Source organism: Staurois parvus, unplaced genomic scaffold, assembly GCF_062004578.1.
Source record: "Staurois parvus isolate SC_StPar_1 unplaced genomic scaffold, SC_StPar_1.0 ptg000151l, whole genome shotgun sequence".
Lineage (NCBI taxonomy): Eukaryota > Metazoa > Chordata > Amphibia > Anura > Ranidae > Staurois > Staurois parvus.
In genome coordinates, this window is record NW_028317947.1 from 84,113 (window position 1) to 109,192 (window position 25,080).

At 42.4% G+C, this 25,080-nt stretch overlaps 1 protein-coding gene across 2 annotated transcripts in view; it reads left to right on the forward strand.

The window, feature by feature from the left end:
- MLLT6 (MLLT6, PHD finger containing) overlaps nucleotides 1-25,080 on the forward strand; it is a 127,623-nt gene that overhangs the window by 64,609 nt on the left and 37,934 nt on the right. The window contains exons 9-13 of one of the 2 annotated variants that reach the window (XM_089674301.1): nucleotides 3,470-3,599; nucleotides 4,295-4,738; nucleotides 11,422-11,570; nucleotides 12,720-12,825; nucleotides 22,016-22,082. In XM_089674301.1, the coding sequence (XP_089530427.1) occupies nucleotides 3,470-3,599; nucleotides 4,295-4,738; nucleotides 11,422-11,570; nucleotides 12,720-12,825; nucleotides 22,016-22,082 (896 nt within the window). The remainder of the gene's footprint in view (nucleotides 1-3,469; nucleotides 3,600-4,294; nucleotides 4,739-11,421; nucleotides 11,571-12,719; nucleotides 12,826-22,015; nucleotides 22,083-25,080) is intronic. The other variant, XM_089674302.1, reaches the window with a different exon arrangement.

The following is a 25,080-nucleotide window of genomic DNA, read 5'->3' on the forward strand; positions in this document are numbered from 1 at the left end:
GGAATAGTGCCCCATCATTGGTATCAGTGGGAGGAATAGTGCCCCATCGTTGGTATAAGTGGGAGGAGGAATAGTGCCCCATCCTTGGTGTCAGTGGGGGGAGGAATAGTGCCCCATCCTTGGTGTCAGTGGGGGGAGGAATAGTGCCCCATCCTTGGTGTCAGTGGGGGGAGGAATAGTGCCCCATCCTTGGTGTCAGTGGGGGGAGGAATACTGCCCCATCCTTGGTGTCAGTGGGGGGAGGAATACTGCCCCATCCTTGGTGTCAGTGGGGGGAGGAATTGTGCCCCATCGTTGGTGTCAGTGGGGGGAGGAATTGTGCCCCATCGTTGGTGTCAGTGGGGGGAGGAATCGTGCCCCATTGTTGGTGTCAGTGGGGGGAATAGTGTCCCATCGTTGGTGTCAGTGGGAGGAATAGTGCCCCATCGTTGGTGTCAGTGGGAGGAATAGTGTCCCATCGTTGGTGTCAGTGGGAGGAATAGTGCCCCATCATTGGTGTCAGTGGGAGGAATAGTGTCCCATTGTTGGTGTCAGTGGGAGGAATAGTGCCCCATCATTGGTATTAGTGACACCAATGATGGGGCACTATTCCCACTGACACCAATGATACTTACCTTGCAGACCCTTGCTCCAGCCTGGGCTCGCTCGCTCCCTCCCTCTCCCATGGTACCAACACTTACCTGTCAGATGTCTTCCTTCTCCGGCCACTCTCCTCCTCTTCACTCGCTCGATCTTCGCGGTGCCGCTCGGCTCCTCCTCTCCAAGCTCCACCTCTTTGCCGGTGATTGGCCGCCTGTGTGCCTCTCCTGAGCTACAGTGCCGGCGGCCAATCACAGGCGAGGATTGATCTCGAGGTGTGTCCAGATGACAGGGGCGGCATGTCATCCCGCCCACACCTGGAGACGGCGGTGGCGGCGGCGAGGAGCGGTGTCTCGGTTCCTAAGACCATCGGAAATATGTGTTTTCCGATGGTCTTAGGCGACCCCTGTGGAAGCGTCGTTCGACCCCCAGGTTGAGAACCGCTGCTGTAGAGGATGTGCTTATGTTTTAAGCAGAACTTCACTCTCTCAGTCAACATTGGCTATTTGCAATCCTTATGCTGCTAGCATTATTAAATAAATAGGAATGTATATTACATTTACTTTTTTTTTTTTAACATTTCTTCAATTACTTCCTGGATTCCATGCTTAGGCAAATGATGTAATACATCCCAGGAGTCTTCAGGAGGGGAGGAGGGGCTTTCTCAGATAAGCACACCCTCCTGCATGCTTGAGCTAAGGGCAGACAGATTTTAAGAAGTAAATGATGGATCATCTGCCCATACTCAAGATGGACACATCCAGAAATGCTCGGGCGTGTTTTTCAGCATGATTTCTCAGCAAAATCATGGAGACGTATGGATGGGAGAGTTATCTTTGAATATTAAAAATTAATAAAATAAGGTTTTTGCTTTGTGGAACTCAGATGCAGTGTGGTTCTGCTTCAAGGGCCCCACTGACAAACATTTTGAGTCCCTTACTAATACCTTGTTGTCTTTGGAAGGCCCTGCCTTGCAATCTGTCCTGACTTTGATGCTTGTCAGCCAGGCTTTAGCTGACTGGGATAAGGCCATGAGAAGGGATCTGGTTACAATTCAAGATGATCTCTTACTAATAGAGCATTTGGAGTTTATGCCGGCAGTTTTGAGCTACTGTGTCGATGGTTTGTTTGATGTCTCCAGTCTCATTTCTTCTGTATTAAAGTGTTGGTCTATGAAAACGACATTTAAATTAGGCTGCTTTGCATGCCCTTCAGGGGACAGTTTATAATTATGCTGCTCTGGATACCCTTATCAAGAATGGCATAGAAGGTAAGAGTATTCACCTTCCCCAGCAGAAGTCTAGAGCTCAGCCTGGGAAGGCTCATCCACCTTGGAGGCCAAGTAAATTTACTTTCATTATTCCCAGGCCTCAACTCCCAAACCCAAGATTGGTTCCTAGTCTTACCCACAAAGCCTGGGCTTCCAAGCCCTCTTCTTCAACATAAGAGAATGCCTCCACTTTCCAAAGTGCAGGAATGTCTGTTAGCCTTTGCATACATACGGTCAACCAATATATCACGTGCTTGGGTGGGGGAGGTGGTTTCCAGGGGCTTCCAGCTAGAATTTTACTCCCAGCATCTCAACTGTTCATGCCTTCTAACCAGCTTGTGTCACTGCACAGACTAGGAACTCTATATAACAGCTCTTCTGGGGCAGGGGTCATTTCCCAGTATTTGTGATGTAATGGTTACAGGGGTTTTACTCCAATCTGTTCACAGTTCCAAAGCTAAAAGGGGGCATCTACCCCAACTCAGGGCCCTAAATGTCTTCATTTAGACCCAGAATCTACATGGAATCCACAAGTTCTGTTATCAGAGCATGTCCCCATTTCCCAGTCCCCACACTTGCATGTCTCCATTTCCTTTTCTTCCATTAAGGGAAATAGAAATTTAGAGACTGGAAGGTTTACTGCTGCCTAGAGAAGAATTGGAAACTGGCAGCCAAAAATACTGTGCGCCAGCCCCAGTATAACCTCTTCTACTCCTGGAATGCTTTAGTTTTTCAGTTTGTCGGATACCTTTTTTCTTTAGGATTCCTAGTACATCGCTGCTGGCCTGGTCTGGAATTGCCTTTACTTAGCTTGAACTGAAAGTGCCGTACCTAGACTCTTGGGCTGCATGGTGCAGGGCTATGTCTACATTCTACTAGATCTGTGGGTGGTTCTGGGGCATTTTAGCATCAGACAACTGATTCCCAGATTTGCAAGGCTGCCACCTGGTCTTCTGTTCACACATTCCATACGTTTTACTAGGTGGATGTTCAGGTCTCATCTGATGCGAGCATGAGACTTAAGGTGTTTCAGAGGGTTCTTTGAACTGCAGGCTGCCCCTAGTTTTACTCTTTTGTAATGTGTGTCTGTTAGTGTTTTTTTATTGTTGCCCACCACTTAGTTGGACCAGATGTATCTGGATGGCTGCTTTCTGTGTCCTTTAATTAACGAGAAAGAAGAATTTTGCATGTACTGTAAAATTTGTTTCTTACTGTTCATTAAGGGATACAGGTTCCACCCATCTGTGTTTGGGATCTATTCTTAGTTCTGCTTTTCTACAAAACTAAAGCATTATATAAGTGGGTTATATCTTTCTGGCCAGTGGCTTTTTCGTTTACCAGTGTCAAACTCCTCCTGAAGGTACAGTACAACCCAACTGTATCTGATCAACTGAATCCTGTGTCCCCTAATAAACACATTCAAGAAACACATTTTAGAGTAAGTACAAAAATCCATTGTTTTGTATCCGCCTGCCCCCAAAAAAGTCAATATTTTATTATCATAATTAAAGAATAAATTGTACACAAAACCACTGTACACTCCCCTTAAGACTAAGTAATCATATTCTTTGCCCAGTAATGACCGGATCCTTCTAAGAGTAGTGTTTTGATTTCATACAGCATGAAAGTAGCGCTGACAGTCCAGAGGTACCAAGGTCAGAGTTAAAAGGCAAGAAGCCATTTGGACACAGGGGTCGCAAAACAGGAAGTGGGAAAAATGCTTCAGGAGCCAGTGGTGCATCTTCTACAGGTATTTTACCACAAATATTTCTCTGTTAAATATGTTGTTTCCAGTTTGTTATAACAAGCCACAAAGACATACCTTGTATATCTGTGTCGTTGTAAGAACCAGCAGCCTGAAGTTGTGAGTCACTGTTCTTTCTGCTGTATTTTTTAGTTAACTGCTGTTCTAGCTGTACACTACATGTACCCACTGTAATTTGTCTCCCTGAGTTGACTGATGCTTCTATGGGGTACCTATGATCTAAAGGGATAATTCCCTTTTTATTCTTTGTTATTTGTGAGCACTTCCAACACTGATGAAAGTTATTACTTGGAAGTTAGCCCAAGCATTGCCCAACTGTTGCAAGCTTTACAGATATTGGTCATATATTGTGTGGCCAATGTCAGAAATGTGTACTTTTTTGTATAACTGAATATGGAAATAGTGATGTTCACTGTAACTGTTTAAAAAGAGATGTATGCAGGGTCAGTCCCCCAAAACCAACACCCACCAGCTTCTTATATTTCAGAACTCTGTCAGGGAGACTTTCTCACTGGAGTTTCCAAAAAATAAGAGAAAACAGTGGGTGATAATCCCGTCAGGATGCACAAATACCTGAAATATAAGATTTGGTGCAGTGACTGTCTCCGACATTTGTAAATATTCCACCTTCACTTGTTGTGGGTAGAAGTAGTCTTCTCTCACTAGATCTCCCACTGCAGGTAGTGTTTCCTCTCCTCCTGATTTGGTCACTTTCCCCAAGTTGGAAGAACAGGAGGAGGAAGAGGAGGATGATGAAGAAGAAGATGATGAGGATGCAGGGAGAACCTCCAGGCCAACACCATCATCTCCTCCAGAACTCACCTTCTCCAGCTTTGGTTCCATCATGCGCTTCTCTAGTGAATCCTTAACACACCCCCGACCATGGGATCCATCCTCTGGGGAAGCTAGACAACAGAAGTGGAACAGAGATGGTACTGAGCCCCCACGAGAAAAGAAACACAAAGGCAGCCAGAAAAGCAGGCATGGTCCTGGAAGACCCCGGGGGAGTAAGAACAACCCACCACATAGTATATCCTCGTCCACGTTGCCTCTTCCTCCACGGCATTACACACACCAGTCTACTCTTCATAGTGTCAGCATGGAGTCATCCCTACTATCCTCAGGTAAAGTAACGACACATGCTTGGGTGTTTGCCCCTTCCTGATTATTATTTTTGGGTTTTTTTTGCATATTTGTCACACCTAAATGATTCAGATCATCAAACACATTTTTAATATCACACAATAATAATGTGAGTAAATAAAAAATGCAGTTTTTAAATGATGATTTCCTTTATTAAGGGGAAAAAGCTGTCCAAACCTGCCTGGCCCTATGTGAAAAAAGTTATCCCCCCCCCCCCTTGCTAAACAGTGATTAACCAAATTTAAGCTGGGTTAAATTTCAGTTGCCACACCCAGGCCTGATTACTGCCAGACCTGTTAAATCAGGAAATCACTTAAATAGAAGCTGTCTGATAAAGTGAAGCACGCTAAAAGATCTCGAAAGCAACACATCATACTACGATCTAAAGAAATTCAGGTACAGATTAGAAACAAAGTCATTGACATGTATTCGTCTGGAAAGGGTTACAAAGCCATTTCTAAAGCATTTCATAAAAAGAACATCATAACAATAGTCAAACGTGGTGGTAGTGTGATGTTTTGGGGCTGCTTTGCAGCTTCAGAACCTGAACGACTTACCATAATTGATGGAACCATGAATTCTGCGTTCTACGAGAAAAACCTTAAGGAGAATGACCAGTCATCAGTTCCTGACGTGAAGATCAAGTACACATGGGTTATGTAGCAGGACAATGATCCAAAACACACAAGCAAGTCCACCTCTGAATGGCTCGAAAAAAAACAAAATTAAGGTTTTGGAGTGGCCTAGTCAATTGAGATGCTGTGGGAAGACCTTAAACAGGCTGTAAACAGGGCAAAAATGCTCCAATGTGGCTGAGATAAAACAATTCTGCAAAGAAGAGTGGGCTGAAAAGTCTCATTGCCAGTTATCACAAATGCTTGATTGCAGTTGTTGCCGCCAAGGGTGGCACAACCAGTTATTAGGTTTAGGGGCAATTACATTTTTACATAGGACCGGGCAGGTTTGGACAGATTTCTCCCTTTAAGTGTCACTAAACCCAGGACCCTTCATTCATTCTATCTTGTCTCCCACAGAACATAGAATTGCAATTAGTTTAGTAAAATAAATGGATAAATACTTTTTCTTATCAGCAGTTAGAGCAATCTTGGGACTTCTATCAGTGTTCAGCAGAGCACTGGTTAAAGCTTGTAGGAGGAGTTTTCTTTCTGCTCTTGGAGGATGCAAAACCCCTGACCTCTGTCTGGACAGTGCTGATTGGCCCTGGTCTGATCACATGCACTCTCCCAAGAAAAGAAAAAAACCTTTCTAGTAATACACACCAAACTGAACATGTGCAGAGTGTCTCCACACCATACGTCTTATCAGGAGATAAGAGGGGGCACTGTATGAAGGGGAGGATCAGAGAAGTCAGGAGCAAACCGCATTTTTACACAAATGCAGATGATTAACCCCTTAGGTTTCACAGTGCATGCTTTACTGCATATACAGACTGATTTTACTGTTGTGGGTTTAGTAACACTTTAAAAAAGTGCATTTTGTATTCACTCAGGTTATCTCTGCGTAATATTAACATTTTTGTGTAAATACTGTGTATGTGTGTATATATATATATATATATATATATATATATATATATATATACACAGTGGGGCAAAAAAGTATTTAGTCAGCCACCAATTGTGCAAGTTCTCCCACTTAAAAAGATGAGAGAGGCCTGTAATTGGTATCATAGGTAGACCTCAACTATGAGAGACAAAATGAGAAAAGAAATCCAGACAATCACATTGGCTGATTTGGAAAGAATTTATTTGCAAATTATGGTGGAAAATAAGTCACCTACAAACAAGCAAGATTTCTGGCTCTCACAGACCTGTACCTTCTTCTTTAAGAGGCTCCTCTGTCCTGCACTCATTACCTGTATCAATGGCACCTGTTTGAACTTGTTATCAGTATAAAAGACACCTGTCCACAACCTCAAACAGTCACACTCCAAACTCCACTATGGTGAAGACTAAAGAGCTGTCGAAGGACACCAGAAACAAAATTGTAGACCTGCACCAGGCTGGGAAGACTGAATCTGCAATAGGCAAGCAGCTTGGTTTGAACAAATCAACTGTGGGAGCAATATTTAGAAAATGGAAGACATACAAGACCACTGATAATCTCCCTCGATCTGGGGCTCCACGCAAGATCTCACCCCGTGGAGTCAAAATAATCACAAGAACGGTGAGCAAAAATTCCAGGACCACACGGGGGGATCTAGTGAATGACTTGCAGAGAGATGGGACCAACGTAACAAAGGCTACCATCAGTAACACACTACGCCACCAGGGACTCAGATCCTGCAGTGCCAGATGTGTCCCCCTGTTTAAGCCAGTACATGTCCGGGCCCGTCTGAAGTTTGCTAGAGAGCATTTGGGTAATCCAGAAGAGGATTGGGAGAATGTCATATGGTCAGATGAAACCAAAATAGAACTGTTTGGTAGAAACACAACTCGTCGTGTTTGGAGGAGAGAGAATGCTGAGTTGCATCCAAAGAACACCATACCTACTGTGAAGCATGGGGGTGGCAACATCATGCTTTGGGGCTGTTTCTCCGCAAAGGGACTAGGACGACTGATCCATGTACAGGACAGAATGAATGGGGCCATGTATCGTGAGATTTTGAGTGCAAATCTCCTTCCATCAGCAAGGGCATTGAAGATGAAATGTGGCTGGGTCTTCCAACATGACAATGATCCCAAGCATACCGCCCGGGCAACGAAGGAGTGACTTCGTAAGAAGCATTTCAGGGTCCTGGAGCGGCCTAGCCAGTCTCCAGATCTCAACCCCATAGAAAACCTTTGGAGGGAGTTGAAAGTCTGTGTTGCCCAGCGACAGCCCCAAAACATCACTGCTCTAGAGGAGATTTGCATGGAGGAATGGGCCAACATACCAGCAACAGTGTGTGCCAACCTTGTGAAGACTTACAGGAAACGTTTGACCTCTGTCATTGCCAACAAAGGATATATAACAAAGTATTGAGATGAACTTTTGATATTGACCAAATACTTATTTTCCACCATAATTTGCAAATACATTCTTTCCAAATCAGCCAATGTGATTGTCTGGATTTTTTTTTCCCATTTTGTCTCTCATAGTTGAGGTCTACCTATGATGCCAATTACAGGCCTCTCTCATCTTTTTAAGTGGGAGAACTTGCACAATTGGTGGCTGACTAAATACTTTTTTGCCCCACTGTGTATATATATATATATATATATATATATATATATATATATATACACACACACACATACAGTGCATCCAGAAAGTATTCACAGCGCCTAACTTTTGCCACATTTTGTTATGTTACAGCCTTATTTCAAAATGGATTAAATTAATTTTTTCCCTCAACCTTCTACAAACAATACCCCATAATGACAACGTGAAAGAAGTTTGTTTTGAAATCTTTGCAATTTATTAAAAAAAAAAAAAAAAACACATGTACATAAGTATTCACAGCCTTTGCCATGACACTCAAATTTAAGCTCTGGTGCATCCTGTTCCCACTGATCATCTTTGAGATGTTTCCACAACTTGATTGGAGTCCACCTGTGGGAAATTCAGTTGATTGGACATGATTAGGAAAGGCATACACCTGTCTATATAAGGTCCTACAGTTAACAGTGCAAGTCAGGGCACAAACCAAGCCATGATGTCCAAGGAATTGTCTGTAGACCTAGACAGGATTGTATCAAGGCACAGATCTGGGGAAGGGTACAGAAAAATGTCTGCAGCATTGAAGGTCCCAATGAGCACAGTGGCCTCCATAACCCGTAAATGGAAGAAGTTTGGAACCACCAGGAATCTTCCTAGAGCTGGCCGCCCGGCCAAAATGAGCGATTGAGGGAGAAGGGCCTTAGCCAGGGAGGTAACCAAGCACCCGATGGTCACTCTGAAAGAGCTCCAGCGTTTCTCTGTGGAGAGAGGAGAACCTTCCAGAAGAACAACCATCTCTGCAGCACTCCACCAATCAGGCCTGTATGGTAGAGTGGCCAGACAGAAGCCACTCCTCAGTAAAAGGCAAATGGCAGCACTCCTGAAGTTTGCCATAAGGCACCTGAGGGACTCTCAGACCATGAGAAACAAAACTCTTTGGTCTGATGAAACAAAGATTGAACTCTTTGGCCTGAATGCCAAGTGTCATGTCTGGAGGAAACCAGGCACCGCTCACCACCTGGCCAATACCATCCCTACAGTGAAGCACGGTGGTGGCAACATCATGCTGTGAGGATGTTTTTCAGCAGCAGGAACTGGGAGACTAGATCGAAGGAAAGATGAATGCACCAATGTACAGAGACATCCTTTATGAAATTGTGTTCCAGAGCGCTTTGGACCTTAGATTGGGGCGATGCTTTATCTTTCAACAAGACAACAACCCTAAGCACACAGCCCACATAACAAAAGAGTGGCTCCGGGCCAACTCTGAATGTCCTGGAGTGGCCCAGCCGGAGCCCAAACGTGAACCCGTTCCCCATCCAACCTGATGGAGCTTAAGAGGTACTGCAAAGAAGAATGGGAGAATTTGCCCAAAAATAGGTGTGCTAAGCTTGTAGCATCATACTCAAAACGACTTGAGGCTGTAATTGGTGCTAAAGGTGCTTCAACAAAGTATTGAGCAAAGTTGTGAATCCTTATGTACAGTTGTGTTCAAAATAATAGCAGTCAGACATCACTAACCGGATCAATCACTGTTTTTGGTAGAAATGATATTTCTACATGGCAAATAATTTACTAGCAGGTGTAGTAGAGTAATAGAAATCCAACAGACCCAACAGTCATGACATGCATGCTGCTGATTCTGTGTAATTGAATCACTGATTGAATGGGGCATGTTCAAAATAATATCAGTGTGGAGTTCTGTTAGTGAGGTCATTCATTCTTTGAAAAACAGGTGGCAATTATTGCCCTTATTTAAGGAAGGAAGGCAGCAAATGTTGTACATGCTGGTTACAGTGCATTTCTCTGAAATTCTGAGGAAAATGGGTCATTCCAGACATTGTTCAGAAGAACAGCGTACCTTGATTAAAAAGTTGATAGTGGAGGGGAAAACATATAAAGAAGTGCAGAAAATGATAGGCTGCTCAGGTAAAATTATCACAAATGCTTTAAAATGGCAACCAAAACCTGAAAGACATGGAAGAAAGCGAAAAACTACCATTCGAATGGATAGAAGAATAAGCAAAATGGCAAGGACTCAGCCAACAATCAGCTCCAGGAAGATTAAAGAAGGTCTAAAGTTACCTGTGAGTACTGTTACAATTAGAAGACGCCTATGTGAAGCCAAGCTATCTGCAAGAAGCCCCCGCAAAGGCCCACTGTTGAAAAAAAGACGTGCTGAAGAGGTTACAATTTGCCAAAGAGGACATTGACTGGCCTAAAGAGAAATGGCGCAACATTTTGTGGACTGATGAAAGTAAGATTGTTCTTTTTGGGTCTAGTAGCTGGAGACGGTTTGTCAGACGACCCCCAAACACTAAATTCAAGCCACAGTACACTGTGAAGACAGTGAAGCATGGTTGCGCAAGCATCATAATATGGGGATGTTTCTCATACTACGGTGTTGGGCCTATTTATCGCATACCAGGGATCATGGATCAGTTTGAATACATCAGAATACTTGAAGAGGTCATGCTGCCTTATTCTGAAGAGGAAATGCCCTTGAAATGGGTGTTCCAACAAGACAACGACCCCAAACACACCAGTAAACGTGCAACATCTTGATTCCAGACCAACAAGATTGACGTTATGGAGTGGCCAGCCCAATCCCCGGATCTTAATCCAATAGAAAACTTGTGGGGTGACATCAAAAATGCAGTTTCTGAGGCAAAACCAAGAAATAGAGAAGAACTGTGGAATGTAGTCCAATCATCCTGGGCTGGAATACCTGTTCACAGGTACCAGAAGTTGGGTGACTCCATGCAACACAGACGTACAGCAGTTCTCAGAAACAGTGCTTATACAACTAAATATTCATTAAGTGATTCAAAGGAAAGCAAAATCTTCAAACATTTTTCAGTTTATATAGTTAAAGTTCGAGTTTGTAAAGAAGAATACAAACACTGCTATTTTTTTGAACAGTCTAATATTCACTTTTCTTCAATTTTTTTAGAGGAACAACACAAATTTGATGTATTTTTCTTCATGTTTTGATTTGGAATAGAATGTGTAGTGTTCCCAATGCATTTGTGTGTATGGAAAAAAAAGCTATTAGAAGGATTTTGAGCTTCATTCACTTTTTTCAACACACTGCTATTATTTTGAACACAACTGTACATGTGGGGTTTTTTCGTTTTTTATTTTTAATACATTTCAGAGATTTAAAAACGAACGTCTTTCACATTGTCATTATAAGGTATTGTTTGTGGAATGTTGCGGGAAAAAATGAATTTAATCCATTTTGGAATAAGGCTGTAACATAACAAAATGTGGCAAAAGTTAAGCGCTGTGAATACTTTCTGGATGCACTGTATATTTTTTTTCCCATCCTCTTGGCCCCTTTTGGAGCACTCTGATGATGAATACATAAAGCCTTGTCTGAGTGACATAATTTTTCTACATAACCAGTGCTTTAGATTCATGTTCATAATGGGAATGTTAGGCCAGTGTGGTTATGTTGTTTTTCTTTATGTGCAGGTATTACGTGACCTTCTTCTTTCAGGTATCTACACCAGTAATAAGGACCCCATCTCCGTAAGGACGGCGTGCAGCACCCCACTCCCTTCCAGCATCTTGTCTCACCAGACCTCCCTTCCTCCATACAGCAGAGCTTGCTCCATAACCCCTTCTTCCACAGCCTCTACCACACAGGTCAGAAACTAAACAGACAGTAATCCAAATGCATTTAGACTGTAAGAGCATACTTTCTGTGTGAAAAATGCACACTTTTCACCTTGAAATCCTCAGACTTGGTTTTAGTAGGAGGAACAGTGTCCCATTGTTGGCATCAGTGGGTGGAATGATGCCCTATTGTTGTTATCATTGGAAGGAATAGTGTCTCAAAGACTGGATAAAGGCAAGCAAAAAGCTGCATCTGACCCGCAGGCCACGGTTTGTAGACCACTGTACTGCGGTAACCTGAATTCTGATCTGGTTTTAGACACTTAGTAAATAGATAATGCATTCTACATTACTTTATTAACCCCTGCACGCCTAAGGGTAAAACAAATGTTAATGCCTAAGCACAATTCTGCAACTTTGACGTGTTATTAAAACCGTACATATCATCACAACTACTTTGTGCATCCAGGTGGATTATACCTTGTTTTTTTCCATACTAATTGGGCTTTTATTTAGTGGTAATGGATATCCCTTTTTTATTATCAAAGGAAAACTGGCCCAAACTAGTAAAAAAAAATATTTTTTTTTAAAATTTAGCTGTATATTTCTTGCTACTACCATAAGCTACCACAAAAGAACAACCCAGAAAAAATTCTCCTGCTCCTAATGATTGCAGTGATACCACATATGGGTGCGTTAGTTGTTGTTTGTACCTGTAGTACAGCCCATAAATATTAGTGTGTATTTTGCTTTTTTTCTCTATCTTACCTAAAACACACTGATACTAATTTAAAAGAAAAAATCCTGAACCTGACCTTGACCCAAACACTAACCCTGGCACAGACCTAGATCAAACTTTGATCTAGGTATTTTTTTTTATTTTATTTATTTTTTTTGTATTATTATTATTATTATTATTTTATTTTCTATCTATCTTGCCCCATTTGCACAAAACTAATGTACATGCACTTTGATTGGGTGAATTGCACTGTAGTAACATATTCTGTTTATTACCACTGTGGTACAGGAAGGCTTGCTTTAGTTATCAGGATGTCTCTGAAAGCTATTAGTACTGTATACCTTTGCATAAGAAACCTGTTTAAATGCTCATACAAATAATTGTGTGCAGATCACTTGAGTCACATTTTAAAATGTATTCTCTGCCTGTATCTTGTATAGGTCTTCTCATTGCCTGGCTCCACATTTAGTATCCCTTCATCTCACATTTTTGGAAGTCCGTTATCCATGCCCACACTCCTGAGCCAAGCTGAAAGCAATAGGACAGGTAACTATATAATACTTAGAGTATCCTAATAATATAATGCATACAATTCCCCTTTCACTTTGTATTGTTACTAGCGGTTTGCAGTTAGCTGAACAGAGCATGCTCTAGCAGTGGTCCATACAACCAATTAATTTGTCCTGGGACTTTAAATGAGGCACAACACACACGATCAACGAATAAATAGTTTCTAACATTCATTTTAATTAAAGGAATCAACTTCTCATTGCTTATAAAAAGAGGATAAAATGGTAACAAGCTGATTTGTAATAAATCCATTTTAATGCATTTCTTACATAATTGGATATACTATTGACTGTATACAATCCAGATGTCAATACATAATTACATTAAAATTGCATCCAAATATTCAACGCGTTTCGTGACTTAGTTCACTTCTTCAGGAGTCAATGCATGTTTAATATAAACCAGCTACAAATACATATGACAGTATTTCCAAGTGGTGATCGCCAGGGGAGTCTCATCCGGGAGCTGTGAAAGTACGTCTCATAAGGAGTGTTAACCCAGTAGTGACCTGTCTGCAGTTTTTTCTGCTCCGTGATCAGCTATAGTGTATGTTCATTAACCCCTCAGTGATGTGCCCCTAGCTGATAGGATTTAACTCCTTGTGTCCAGTCCCTAGATCATGTACATTGAATTATTTCTTAAATAAAGGAATGCGCTAAAACCACAAACTATTCCTAATTTAGTGTAGAAACATTAGTGCAAAAAATATATATATCTATTCTCAATTAATATCAAAAAATATCAAAATTATGTGCAAAACTATTTTTTAGTGCATAAGTAATTTAAATAATTAAGTTTGTGAATATAAAAATTGTCCACTTCTGAATTTCTTCAAATGTCCAAACAAATCCTTTTCAAATTCAGGTGCTCTCAAAGAAATTGTGCCAAAATCCACCACCAAAGTAAAGTTGGGTAACTCACCAGAGCTCCATGCTGATCAATCTCTAGATCAGCAAAAAACACTTTGCTCTGGGAGCAGATGCAATAAATCAACTTCTCAGGTGTGATGATCAATAGCTACACAATCATCCATAAGGTAGGTATCCACCACTCAATATAACAGTTCCAGGAGCATTATATCACTCTCTCTTTTTATATCTCTCCACCGAGGTCATGTTTGGGAATGAAAGAAAAAAATCATGGTGCAGCCAGTTTTTTTATAAAAGTATCCAACAATTTAATTAAGATTTACACTCACAAAAAGGGTGTCTTCACCGACACCAGTATAACAGCATAAAACAGCAAATGGTATAACAGTCTCCTGTTCCCCGCACACTCACTACAGCGCTCGTGACTCAATCCTCTCCACAGACGTCAGCATCCAGCAAGCCAAGCCCTACTAGTTTAGTCATGAATGACGTCTTCAAGGGCCCCCAAATCCGTTTTTTTTTATAGATCTCAACAAGTTTATACGGAATCTAACATTGAAACGCTTTTACAGTAAACAATCTGCCAAAAATACTTCCCAGTCTATAGAGTAAAAACAAAGAAAATAGGCTGCACACCTAAAAGGCTAAGCTCAAAAAATGCTTATTGATGAATGACATACACAGTAAAAACATTGCATCAGAGATCAGGCGTACATACCCAATCACAAGGGCCCCCCAACCCCGGACTCCCCGGGTCTCCCGTGTCAGACACTGACCGATGGTAAAGACATGTCCACTGGGTAAATGCCTCCCTGATGGAAACCCTCGGCAAACCCAACCACCCCCCACTCTCCCAATGAGACCCAGCCACCTAAACCCCAAAACGGGTAGATTTCAGCATCAAAAAGAGAACTGTCACAGCAACATCAATGTTGCAGCTACCTTTGGAGTTACAGCAGAAGCCTCCATAGGACATGGTTATCCTTCCGGGACTATAGCCACAGCCTCATGCACAGGACCTTGGTGGTCCCATCGTATTGTGAGTACTGGCAATCCTGTGTTGTTACCTTAGTCATATCAGCTGTGTAGACTTGCACAGGCTGGACTTGTCATGCACATTGATGTTGGTGTGACAGTTCTTTTTGATGCTGAAATCTATCCGTTTGCTATTGCTTACATGTTGATTGGACTCCATGTCGAAGCTCACTCCTATCACACAGTGATTGCATTGCTTGGCCATCAGCCGGTCCACCTCAGCAGGCTGCCTGTGCCCATGACCACAGTGGACCCCTTCCAATGGATTATATTTTATGCATCTGACCTGGATACACCAGACTCTTTATATATCCAATTATTACCGTACATTGGATTGGACTCTGAGGCTGCGGCCCTTTACTTTTGATACAACCTATATTTGTATGGTTCTCTACCTATCACATGTTATAGGTTGTTATGCATAGCAGTCTGCTTTATTTTCTTATGTTTTCAATGGCACATTTTGTGTATTGGTGGGTCAGTTATTTCATCTAGCGGGGTCTGGGGGGTTGGGGGTGTTAGTGGGTCGGTGTCTTTTCTTCGGCTCCCTTCTCTCCCCCATAGGGAGGGGTGTGAATGGGTGGGTTTCTTTCTGGGGGGGTCATTGTGGGAGGAGTATTGGGGGACTGGAGGAGTTGTGGGGTTTAGGTTGTTAAGTCTGATTGGGAGAGTGGGGGGTGGTTGGGTTTAGTGGGGGTGCTGAGTTTCCATCAGGGAGGCATTTACCCAGTGGACATGTCTTTACCATTGGTCAGTGTCAAACTGCACAACAAGGGAAGCCAATTATCAGTGGAAGTGTGCCTGCCAGGAAAAAATGCTGGTGAAGTTGTGCCAAGGTTCGAGGCGCATGTCTGAGGGATTTTCTCTTTCTGTAGCCTACCCAATCGGCCACAGTGGTTGTGTGCTTTGCCCCTGGACTGCATTTGTGAGTGCATATTGTTGTTTTTTGTAATAATAAACACTCTGTTTTTAAATATACTACACTATTATCCTTTGTGCTCGTTTCTCTCTGCTTATATTTAAGATGTAGAACTCCCTTCCGCAATCGGTGGTGTCAGCAGGAAGTATAGATAGTTTAAAAAAAAACGTTTAGATGGGCATCTTATGGAACACAAAATACAGGGATATAATACTGGGATAAATATACCAACATTGATTGAACTGGATGGTCTGATGTCTTTATTAAACCTAACCAACTATATAACTGATGCCAGCCTATTTGGCTGGGTAGGAATCCTGGATGCCCTCTCGGTGCAGGGGACTTGGTTAGTGGAGGAAACTTGTTTTCCTATTAACATCCTAGACCTCAGGGCAGTTTGGTTGTCCCTTCAATACTGTACCCTTTCATTTTCAAGCTAACCAGAATCCAAGCAGACAGTGCCACAGCTGCAGCCCTCATCAACTATCCAGGAGGCACAGAAGTCATGTTGCTTATAGAAAAGCAGATTTGATTCTTGCTTGGGCTGAACTGCATATTCTGACCTTGTCTGCTGTCTACATCACAGACATACGAAATTGGCAGGTGAACTTTCTCTGGATAGGCATCTGGATCTGGTGAAAAGGGCCTTCCATCTGGAGGTGTTGCAGTCCATTTGCCAAAAGTGGGGAATGCTGAATGTGGATCTTCTGGTGTCAAGATTCAACATCAAATGCAATGGATGGGGTCAGTTTCATCTGATCTATGCCTTTCACCTCTACAACTCCCTCCTTGTCTATTGTTCAGGATCATTCCAGTGATTCTCATGGCTCCGAAGTGGCCCAGGAGAATGTGGTACTTGGAGATAACTCAGACTCCTGGTAGACTGTCCGTGGGTCCTTCCAGATTGTCCTTCATCGGTTGCCTTTCAAACCCATTAGGGATATTCTCTTGCATGACTTCACTCACAAGGTGGCCTTTCTCATTGCTACCACCATCAGTGAGGAGGGTCTTGTGTGTTAGCAGCCCCATCTTGTAAAGTGCCTTTACTAGTGTTACAGGAGGAGAACGTTGTCCTGAGGCCTAAAGCCTCTTTTCTTCATAAGCTGGTTTCCTCCTTCCACCTCAACCAGGACATTGTTCTTCCCTCCTTTTTATATAGTGCTCGAGAACATTCCAAAATAAATATTTTCACTCTCTTGATGTGGTACACATGGTGAAAGTCTATCTCTTAGCTACAGTCTATAACTAGCAGTTGGATTCCTTCTTTGTCCTTCCCCAATATTCTTCCAGGGGGGCTCCCTGCTTCTCGCTCCACGATTGCTAGGTGGTAATCATCAATCCTATGGCCTAAAGATAGGGTTTCCCCCTTCCCTATCAAGGTGCATTCTACCAGATCCGTTTCACATATTTGCAAGGCTGCCACCTGATATTCTGTTCACACATCTGTTAAGTTTTAACAGGTGGATGTTCAGGCCTCCTCTGGTGCCAGTTTCAGGTGTAAGGTGCCACAAGCTGATGTAGGAGTTGAGCTCCTTCTTGATCAGTTTGTTGCAAGAGTGTTAGTGATGTTTGCTATGTTGCCTACCCCTCGGACTGCTTTTGGACATCCCATGGTTAAGACTTGAAATTACCACCATTAAAAAAAGACCTACCATTTAAAATTAAATAAAAAAATAAAACAGATGTAATATTGTACAGCACATGCGTGAAATGAGTGTCATGAGCTCTATTTTGTGCATGCGCAGTAAAACAGTACTTCAAGATCGTTTGTCATGAGTGCCCTCAGGGAAACCAGGAAGTGTATTATGAGTAGGCCGTGTGGGTGAAGCATCTGGCAGCTACTCCTTTTTTTTCTTTTTAATCATTGAGTACCATTATGATCTCTTTTCTCTGTAGGTTTACATGGAAACGGTTAAAACAGTGAGGACATGAGTGCTGCATCACTAGGTAGAATGTCTTATGTGCACTCTGCGTTCTGTTTCCATCATTTAGCGAGAGGTAATATTTTCTCGGCATTGCTTGTAGTCACACGGTACCACTTCAGCTAGTCCAACATGGGGAAAGTGCAACATGTCAGATCCCAAACCCATGGGGAACAGACCCTTATATGTGGTCCTTTCAGTATACAATCCTCTGGCAGTCCAAGGGAAGCCTGCAGTGCTTCTTCTTAAGGGCCTGACTTTGACAGCCTGGCACATTGTTCTCTGCTTGAGCCCCTACATTCTTTCTTGGCCCTGTCTGGTGTAGCCCCCTCCTCTGCCTTACCCTTGGAGAATTGCACAGCAGTTATCCAGGCTTTCATGGGCCAAATCGTTATTCTGATTGCTGCCTTTGACTGCAGAGGATATAAGTGTGCCTCTACTCTCCACAATTATTATCTGACTTGCCTGCAATTTTAGTGGCCTCTGAGCCATCTGCTGCACAGGCTTTTTCTAATGAAGATTCCTAAAAATCCTTGCTAGAAGATATTTCCCTTGAGTTAATGTAGGTATAGACCATTTTGACTCATTTTGATACAGTGTATTCCAACTTCCAAAATGGAAGAACAGCATGTAGCTTCTGCTAGTGCTGTTAGTAGCCTGATGAAGTCACATGACATTGTGATGTAACGCGCGGGCTTGTGGTGACACAACTTTCGGTGTGCTGACTCAACTTCTGGGGCGGACGTCATCTTGGAACTCCTATTGAGGTCAATGTACTAGTACACCCACAGCATGTGGATAGGTACTAAAAACTTATCATTTCAAGTTAAATGTGAGTGGAATTTTATACGTTTTTATCCATTTTGAGTTATTAAACGTTAATACACTATGGGAGCACTTTGCATTCTTTTTCTGGGCGAATGAGAAGCTTCTAGGACCACTGAGAGGAGGCTGTATGCGGGACCTTGGCCATCAGAGAGGGAACTGACACGGCGGTGGACCTGACATCCGTTGGAGGGAGTCCGGGTTCCAGACCGGTGGTATTTGATTGTCTAAGGCATTTTGACCCTGCAGGGTCACCGCATGAAGGTGAGGGGCCACTGCACCTAGAGTGGGATTCATAGTATCCTGTTGCACAGTTTGGTGATCACAGGACTACAGTACACCTCCACGATTTGGATGGTTCTGGACACTTTTTTAGATTGGAAATGTATTTATTTATTTTCACTTTTTAGGACACGATCATTTTTTGTAGGTTTTGGTTTTTGTTTATGTTGGTGGGTGGACTATCCATTGTTGATTTATGTTTGTGGATATACGGAAAGTGTGAAGCACTGTTTGAAGTCACTTATTTTCACGCTTATTCAGAACCCCCATTTGGGGTTACGAATCACGTCAGTATCTATAGGCATTTAGCCTATTTTCTTGGTGTTCACTTATCCCCAGTAGGGGGTCACTATCGTTTATTTAAGTGATTGTTTATGATTTACAGACGTTGAGCCTGATTTTCTCTTTCTTTCACAATTACCACCATTTGTGGTTTCACGGATCCACTGTATTTATCCCATAGCGCTGAGCGAACTATTGGCGCTTTATAAATACTGTATAATAATAATAATAATAGTGGGATCGCTGGCATTGTTTATATTCACAAATCATTTTGAGCATATACGTGTGTTTACCTTTTTGATTCCTCTTTTCATTTTTTTTCTTATGTTTACCACAAGGAGTGGTTTCACTGATTCATTTTGATTTTTATCCCCTAGTGCAGTGGTGGGCAACCTTTTTTTTTCAACTGAGCCAAATCTCGCCAAAACCACGATTGAAATTTATTTTGAGAGCCACATTTTTAAAACTGAAAATACATAGGATGGTACACTGTTTTTAGTTTCAATAAGTTTTTATAGTAATTCATCCCCCATATAGTAATTCATCCCCCATATAGTAATTCATCCCCCATAGTAATTCATCCCCCATATAGTAATTAATCCCCCATATAGTAATTCATCCCCCATAGTAATTCATCCCCCATATAGTAATTCATCCCCCATAGTAATTCATCCCCCATATAGTAATTCATAACCAATAGTAATTCATCCCCCATAGTAATTCATCCCCCATATAGTAATTCATCCCCCATAGTAATTCATCCCCCATATAGTAATTCATCCCCCATAGTAATTCATCCCCCATATAGTAATTAATCCCCCATATAGTAATTCGTCCCCCATAGTAATTCATCCCCCATATAGTAATTCATCCCCCCTATAGTAATTCATCCCCCCTATAGTAATTCATCCCCCCTATAGTAATTCATCCCCCATATTAATTCATCCCCCATAGTAATTCATCCCCCATATAGTAATTCATCCCCCATAGTAATTCATCCCTCATATAGTAGTAGTAAGTAAGTAGCAAGTAGTAAGCCAAGTCCCCCCTGTGTCAATTCACTTACCTTTGCTCCGCGCGTTCCTCTCGCCGTGTTCCCGCGCCGTTCCGGTCTTCAGGGCGGACTGTGAGAGGAGCCTAGCTCCTCTCACGTTCGTCACGCTGCCCCGCCTACACACATCCTGACAGCCAATCACTGGCTATCAGGATGTGAGTGGCAGCGAGACTGGCCAATCATTGCATTTGAGCTTGCTGCCCTGGCTGTTTTTTTTTGGATCACGCTGCAGAGTCCCTGCCGCCCGAGAGGACGGAGGGGAGCGGGCGCCCGGCACACAAGAGCCGCATTAAAGCGTATAAAGAGCCGCATGTGGCTCGCGAGCCGCGGCTTGCCGACCACTGGTCTAGTGGGATCACTATTATTTCTTTCAACCTGCTTATCCAGGGCATGTAAAGTTTACATGCGTTTATGTCACTTTATTTGTTCACTAGTGTTGCCATTCAGGAGTTCATTCGGCATCACAGCATTTTCTATATGTGTATAATTATTTTGTATGTATGTGTGGAATATTTTGTTCATGTACTCACTTAGTAGAGGTGGTGTAGAGGTATATTTTGGGGTATATGTCATATTTTGATTTAATTGCTTTATAAGGGGATATTGTTTATCCATTCACTGAATATCACGTATTGGGGTTCACATATAGTTTATTAGCGCAGCACCACAATTTACAAAGTAGCCTGGATTCATTAGAGGCTCTAAATCTCCAAAAACCTTTCCAATGGACATGCTACAGGCATCCTGTTCGAAGACTGGTAAACTCTTGAACTATTGAACTATTCACTAATGAACTATTCACACCTCCCAAACACTTTTCAGTCCAGTATCTGTTTGAGGAGACCTTTATTTAGAAGCGGGCCATTCCCACCATTGATCCAGCAGTGTCACATCCTAATAAAGCTCTGATCATTGCTGTAGAGGATGCGCCATTATGTAAGGATCCCATAGATAATTGTTTGGGTGTGCTTTCCAAAACTTTCTGGTGTGCTGTGCTTCAAAGTCATGGCTGCGGTGTTAGTTTGTCAAATATTAGGTAACACTTCTGGATAGAATGCTTAATTCTTCTAAAAAGGGTTTCAGTTTCCATCTAAACTTATTCCCTATTTGTAGAGTTCTTAGAGCTCATGTGGGCTACCCCACATTACTGCAGAGATGGGTATGTGGATGTCTCCCATTTTATTTCTTAAATTAACCTCTTATCAGTAAATGTTGAGAATTGTTTAGTTGAAATTTTGATCTTCTGTGCATTCAGATCTGCAGAACTATATTGGACACCCTCATCAAGATTTTCAATATGGTAAAAATACTCATCGGCCCTAGCAGAAGAGGCCTAGTACAGTTCCTTTCATTAATTCCAGGCTTCCACCTCTTAGACCTTAAGTTCAACCGCAAAGCTTGGGCCTTAAAATCCCCCAAACCTGCAGAAATCCTCCTCAGAATGAAAGGACACTGCTACTTTCCATAGTGGGGGGGACTTCCTCTAGCCTCTGCGGGTGTCTAGACAAACAGCATCTCAGATGCCTGGGTACGGGAAGTAGTTACCAAGGATTACAGACTAGAGTCCCACTCTCTCGCCCCCCCTACCCTTGGTATATGCCTTCCAATCAACTTCCTAGCTGAGCCTTTTCCCTCCTTGCACATCATACTCCTTTTCTTGGAGTGTCTAATTACTGCCTGAGCTTGTACATCCTACCTACATACTCTTTCATATAGCAGCCTAGAGAAAAGTGAAAAAAAAACAATGTTGATTGAGTTATAGCTCTGATTCTGCTGGGGTTGCTGATATCACATCCAAGATGGCAACCCACAGCAGCAGTCTTAGGGCTTTTGGAAGTCTTCACAAGCAAGGTTTTTATAGGTACATTAAATTCACATAATCTTATGGAAAGATTGTTGAAATGGTCTGACAAAAGGATAACATTGACATTGGCAAAGGATAACATTGGCATTAACTGCAATTCTATGTTTTATACAGAACCTGAAATAGAAGATTGCAGCTTTGTGTGTAGTGGAAGTTCTCCAAGAGAAAGTCTTTCCTCCATGTAAGTATTCTTTTTATCCCTTAGTAAAGGCTAAAATGTTACTGATTTCATTAAAGTTAGGATTATTAATAAAATGTAGACATGTCAACTGAAGGTTATACATATAGCGAACACATTTTAGCTATAAAGCAGAACTCCGGACAAAAATGTTATTTTACCATGAAGTGGGGCTGTGCCTCTCACTGTATCGTTCAGCTGCTCATTTTTTCTAGGTGTGAGCACAAAGCTCATGCTCGCTTGACCCACCGATCCTCCTGAAAACCCTGCTCCCCTTTGGTCCAGCAGTGGACTGTTCCTGTCTATGGAGCTTGCTTTCAGCAATGCTGTCAGGAACGGTCCATTTACAAGACCTCAGGACCGTGGGGGGCAGGTCCTCTCCCCTAGGACGAGAAGTTAACGCATGCAGTGCAGGCACAGACCCACTGCACGGATGAAACATTTTGGCCTGGAATTCTGCTTTAACTAATATGCTCTATCAAACAATATATTAAATGAACACATTAAGTCGTGTGCACCTTCTTACTAGAACTGATCATTAGGCAGCGTGTAAACTGATTGTGGAGCGGGGGAATCTAGGAGTTACAGTGGGAGATGATCAGAGAAGACTTGAGTGAAGGGCCAGAACCAAAGCAGATCATAAACCATGATTAGTGTGAGAGAGATAACTGAGAGGAGCGTCAGCTGCTTATGGAATATCGGAAGACTGAAAGATTACTGGAAAGGAAGGAAGGAAAAAATGTTGGTGGATGAGGGAGGATAATTGTTGACATAGGAGATGGAGCAAAGCAAGAGCATTGTTGAGGGGTGGAAGGGAGGAAGGAGCAGCAGCTGGGATTCCAACTGGACTGCATGCAGAGGAGTTATTGATTTGGACAGTAATGGTAATCAGGGACATATTGTAGACTTGGGGGAGCTATCGTATATGAACTGTTTTTTCTCTCTTCTGATTACACCAACCATGATACGCTTCTGGGAAGGGGTGGAGCTTAGTGGGAGACGACAGGGATTACAACATGGACAACTGCTTCAGATTTATGAAATATAAGGTGGCATTTACTAATCTGCTTGGTAGTTTGTCTCCACTATACCAGCCATTGGACAGTGTTTATAGAAAGGAAAGTATTATGAAGAAAGGGATGCCTAGAATGCTTAAGACCAAGGCTAGACCAACCCAGGAGCAAGAGAGGCACTCACCTACAGATCTGCCCTGCCAACTGTTTACACTAGATCTTCTCCTCCAGTGGGTCTACGCTCAGAATCTAGAGACTGAAGAGGACAGCTGTCACATGGCAGCACTTCTGCTCTGGCGCATCCTTTGTGCCACAAGACCTTGCCCTAGCTCTGCTTAAGATCCAGAACAAAGAAGGAATGTAGCAGCCAGGAGATGTTAAAGTATTTCGTTCACCTTTACCAGATCACTGACTATGCAGGTAAGGGGTGTCTTGATAAAAACAAACTGTGCAGCTCTGACGAGTTGGATATTGCCCTTACTATAGGTGTAGGCCATTTAGGTGCCTCCAAGAGCCTGAACAAAAAACTCCCAGAGATGGTGTCCCCCACCCCCTATCCTGCCTTGTTGCTAGGACACTCCCAGCTGCTCACCCCATCATAACCAGAGCAAGCTCTCAAACCCCACATGAGCACAATATCTCCTTCGTCACAGCAGCACTGAACTCAGAATTGGAGAGAGAGCGCTCATACCTGTGATGATTGGAGCAGCAGAAAAATCTGAAAATTCTAGTAATGAAGCAGTATGGGGGATGTCTTTTCTGGGAGTTTTTCAGTCTGGATTCAGAAGGCTGTGTAAATGGACTACACCTATAGCATGGGTGTATTCAACTTAGATCAAAGCTGCACAGTTTGTTTTTATCTACTGATGCCCCTTACCTGCATCCTGCATAAGCACAGTGAGGTGAAACTTTCAAGTGTCGTCACAAAGGAGAGTAAGCGGGGAACTGGAGAGTACCTAGTATGGACATGTCAGGGAGAACTTACAGAATATGGAGTGTGGATGGTGAGAGAGAAGCTACTAGAGAACATAGTATGGGAATAGGGAGAGCTTCCAGGGAACATAGTATGGCGAGAGCGTAGTTGTAAACTGGTGGAGAGGATCTGCCAGAGACGGTAATGTACACAGTTTAGAGAGATATGATAGAAGCTAAGGCAAACACTTGAAAGAGGTGCAACACAGGGTTGTGCAGATTGTTTACTTTTTAGATACTGCTAAGTATAAAAATCTGTTTTGGGATATTGACAATGATAAAGGAATGTCAGTACCTGGACATGTACACTACTGAGTAAACATTGTATATGCGAGGGACCTGTCAGCTGTCCAATGCATAACTCTGGAAGGGGGCAGATCTGAGCGTTAAAATGTATGTACAGTTGTGTTCAAAATAATAGCAGTGTGTTGAAAAAAGTGAATGAAGCTCAAAATCCTTCTAATAGCTTTTATTTCCATACACACAAATGCATTGGGAACACTACACATTCTATTCCAAATCAAAACATGAAGAAAAATACATCATATTTGTGTTGTTCCTCTAAAAAAATTGAAGAAAAGTGAATATTAGACTGTTCAAAAAAATAGCAGTGTTTGTATTCTTCTTTACAAACTCAAACATTCACTATATAAACTGAAAAATGTTTGAAGATTTTGCTTTCCTTTGAATCACTTAATGAATATTTCGTTGTATAAGCACTGTTTCTGAGAACTGCTGTACGTCTGTGTTGCATGGAGTCAACCAACTTCTGGCACCTGTGAACAGGTATTCCAGCCCAGGATGATTGGACTACATTCCACAGCTCTTCTCTATTTCTTGGTTTTGCCTCAGAAACTGCATTTTTGATGTCACCCCACAAGCTTTCTATTGGATTAAGATCCGGGGATTGGGCTGGCCACTCCATAACATCAATCTTGTTGGTCTGGAACCAAGATGTTGCATGTTTACTGGTGTGTTTGGGGTCGTTGTCTTGTTGGAACACCCATTTCAAGGGC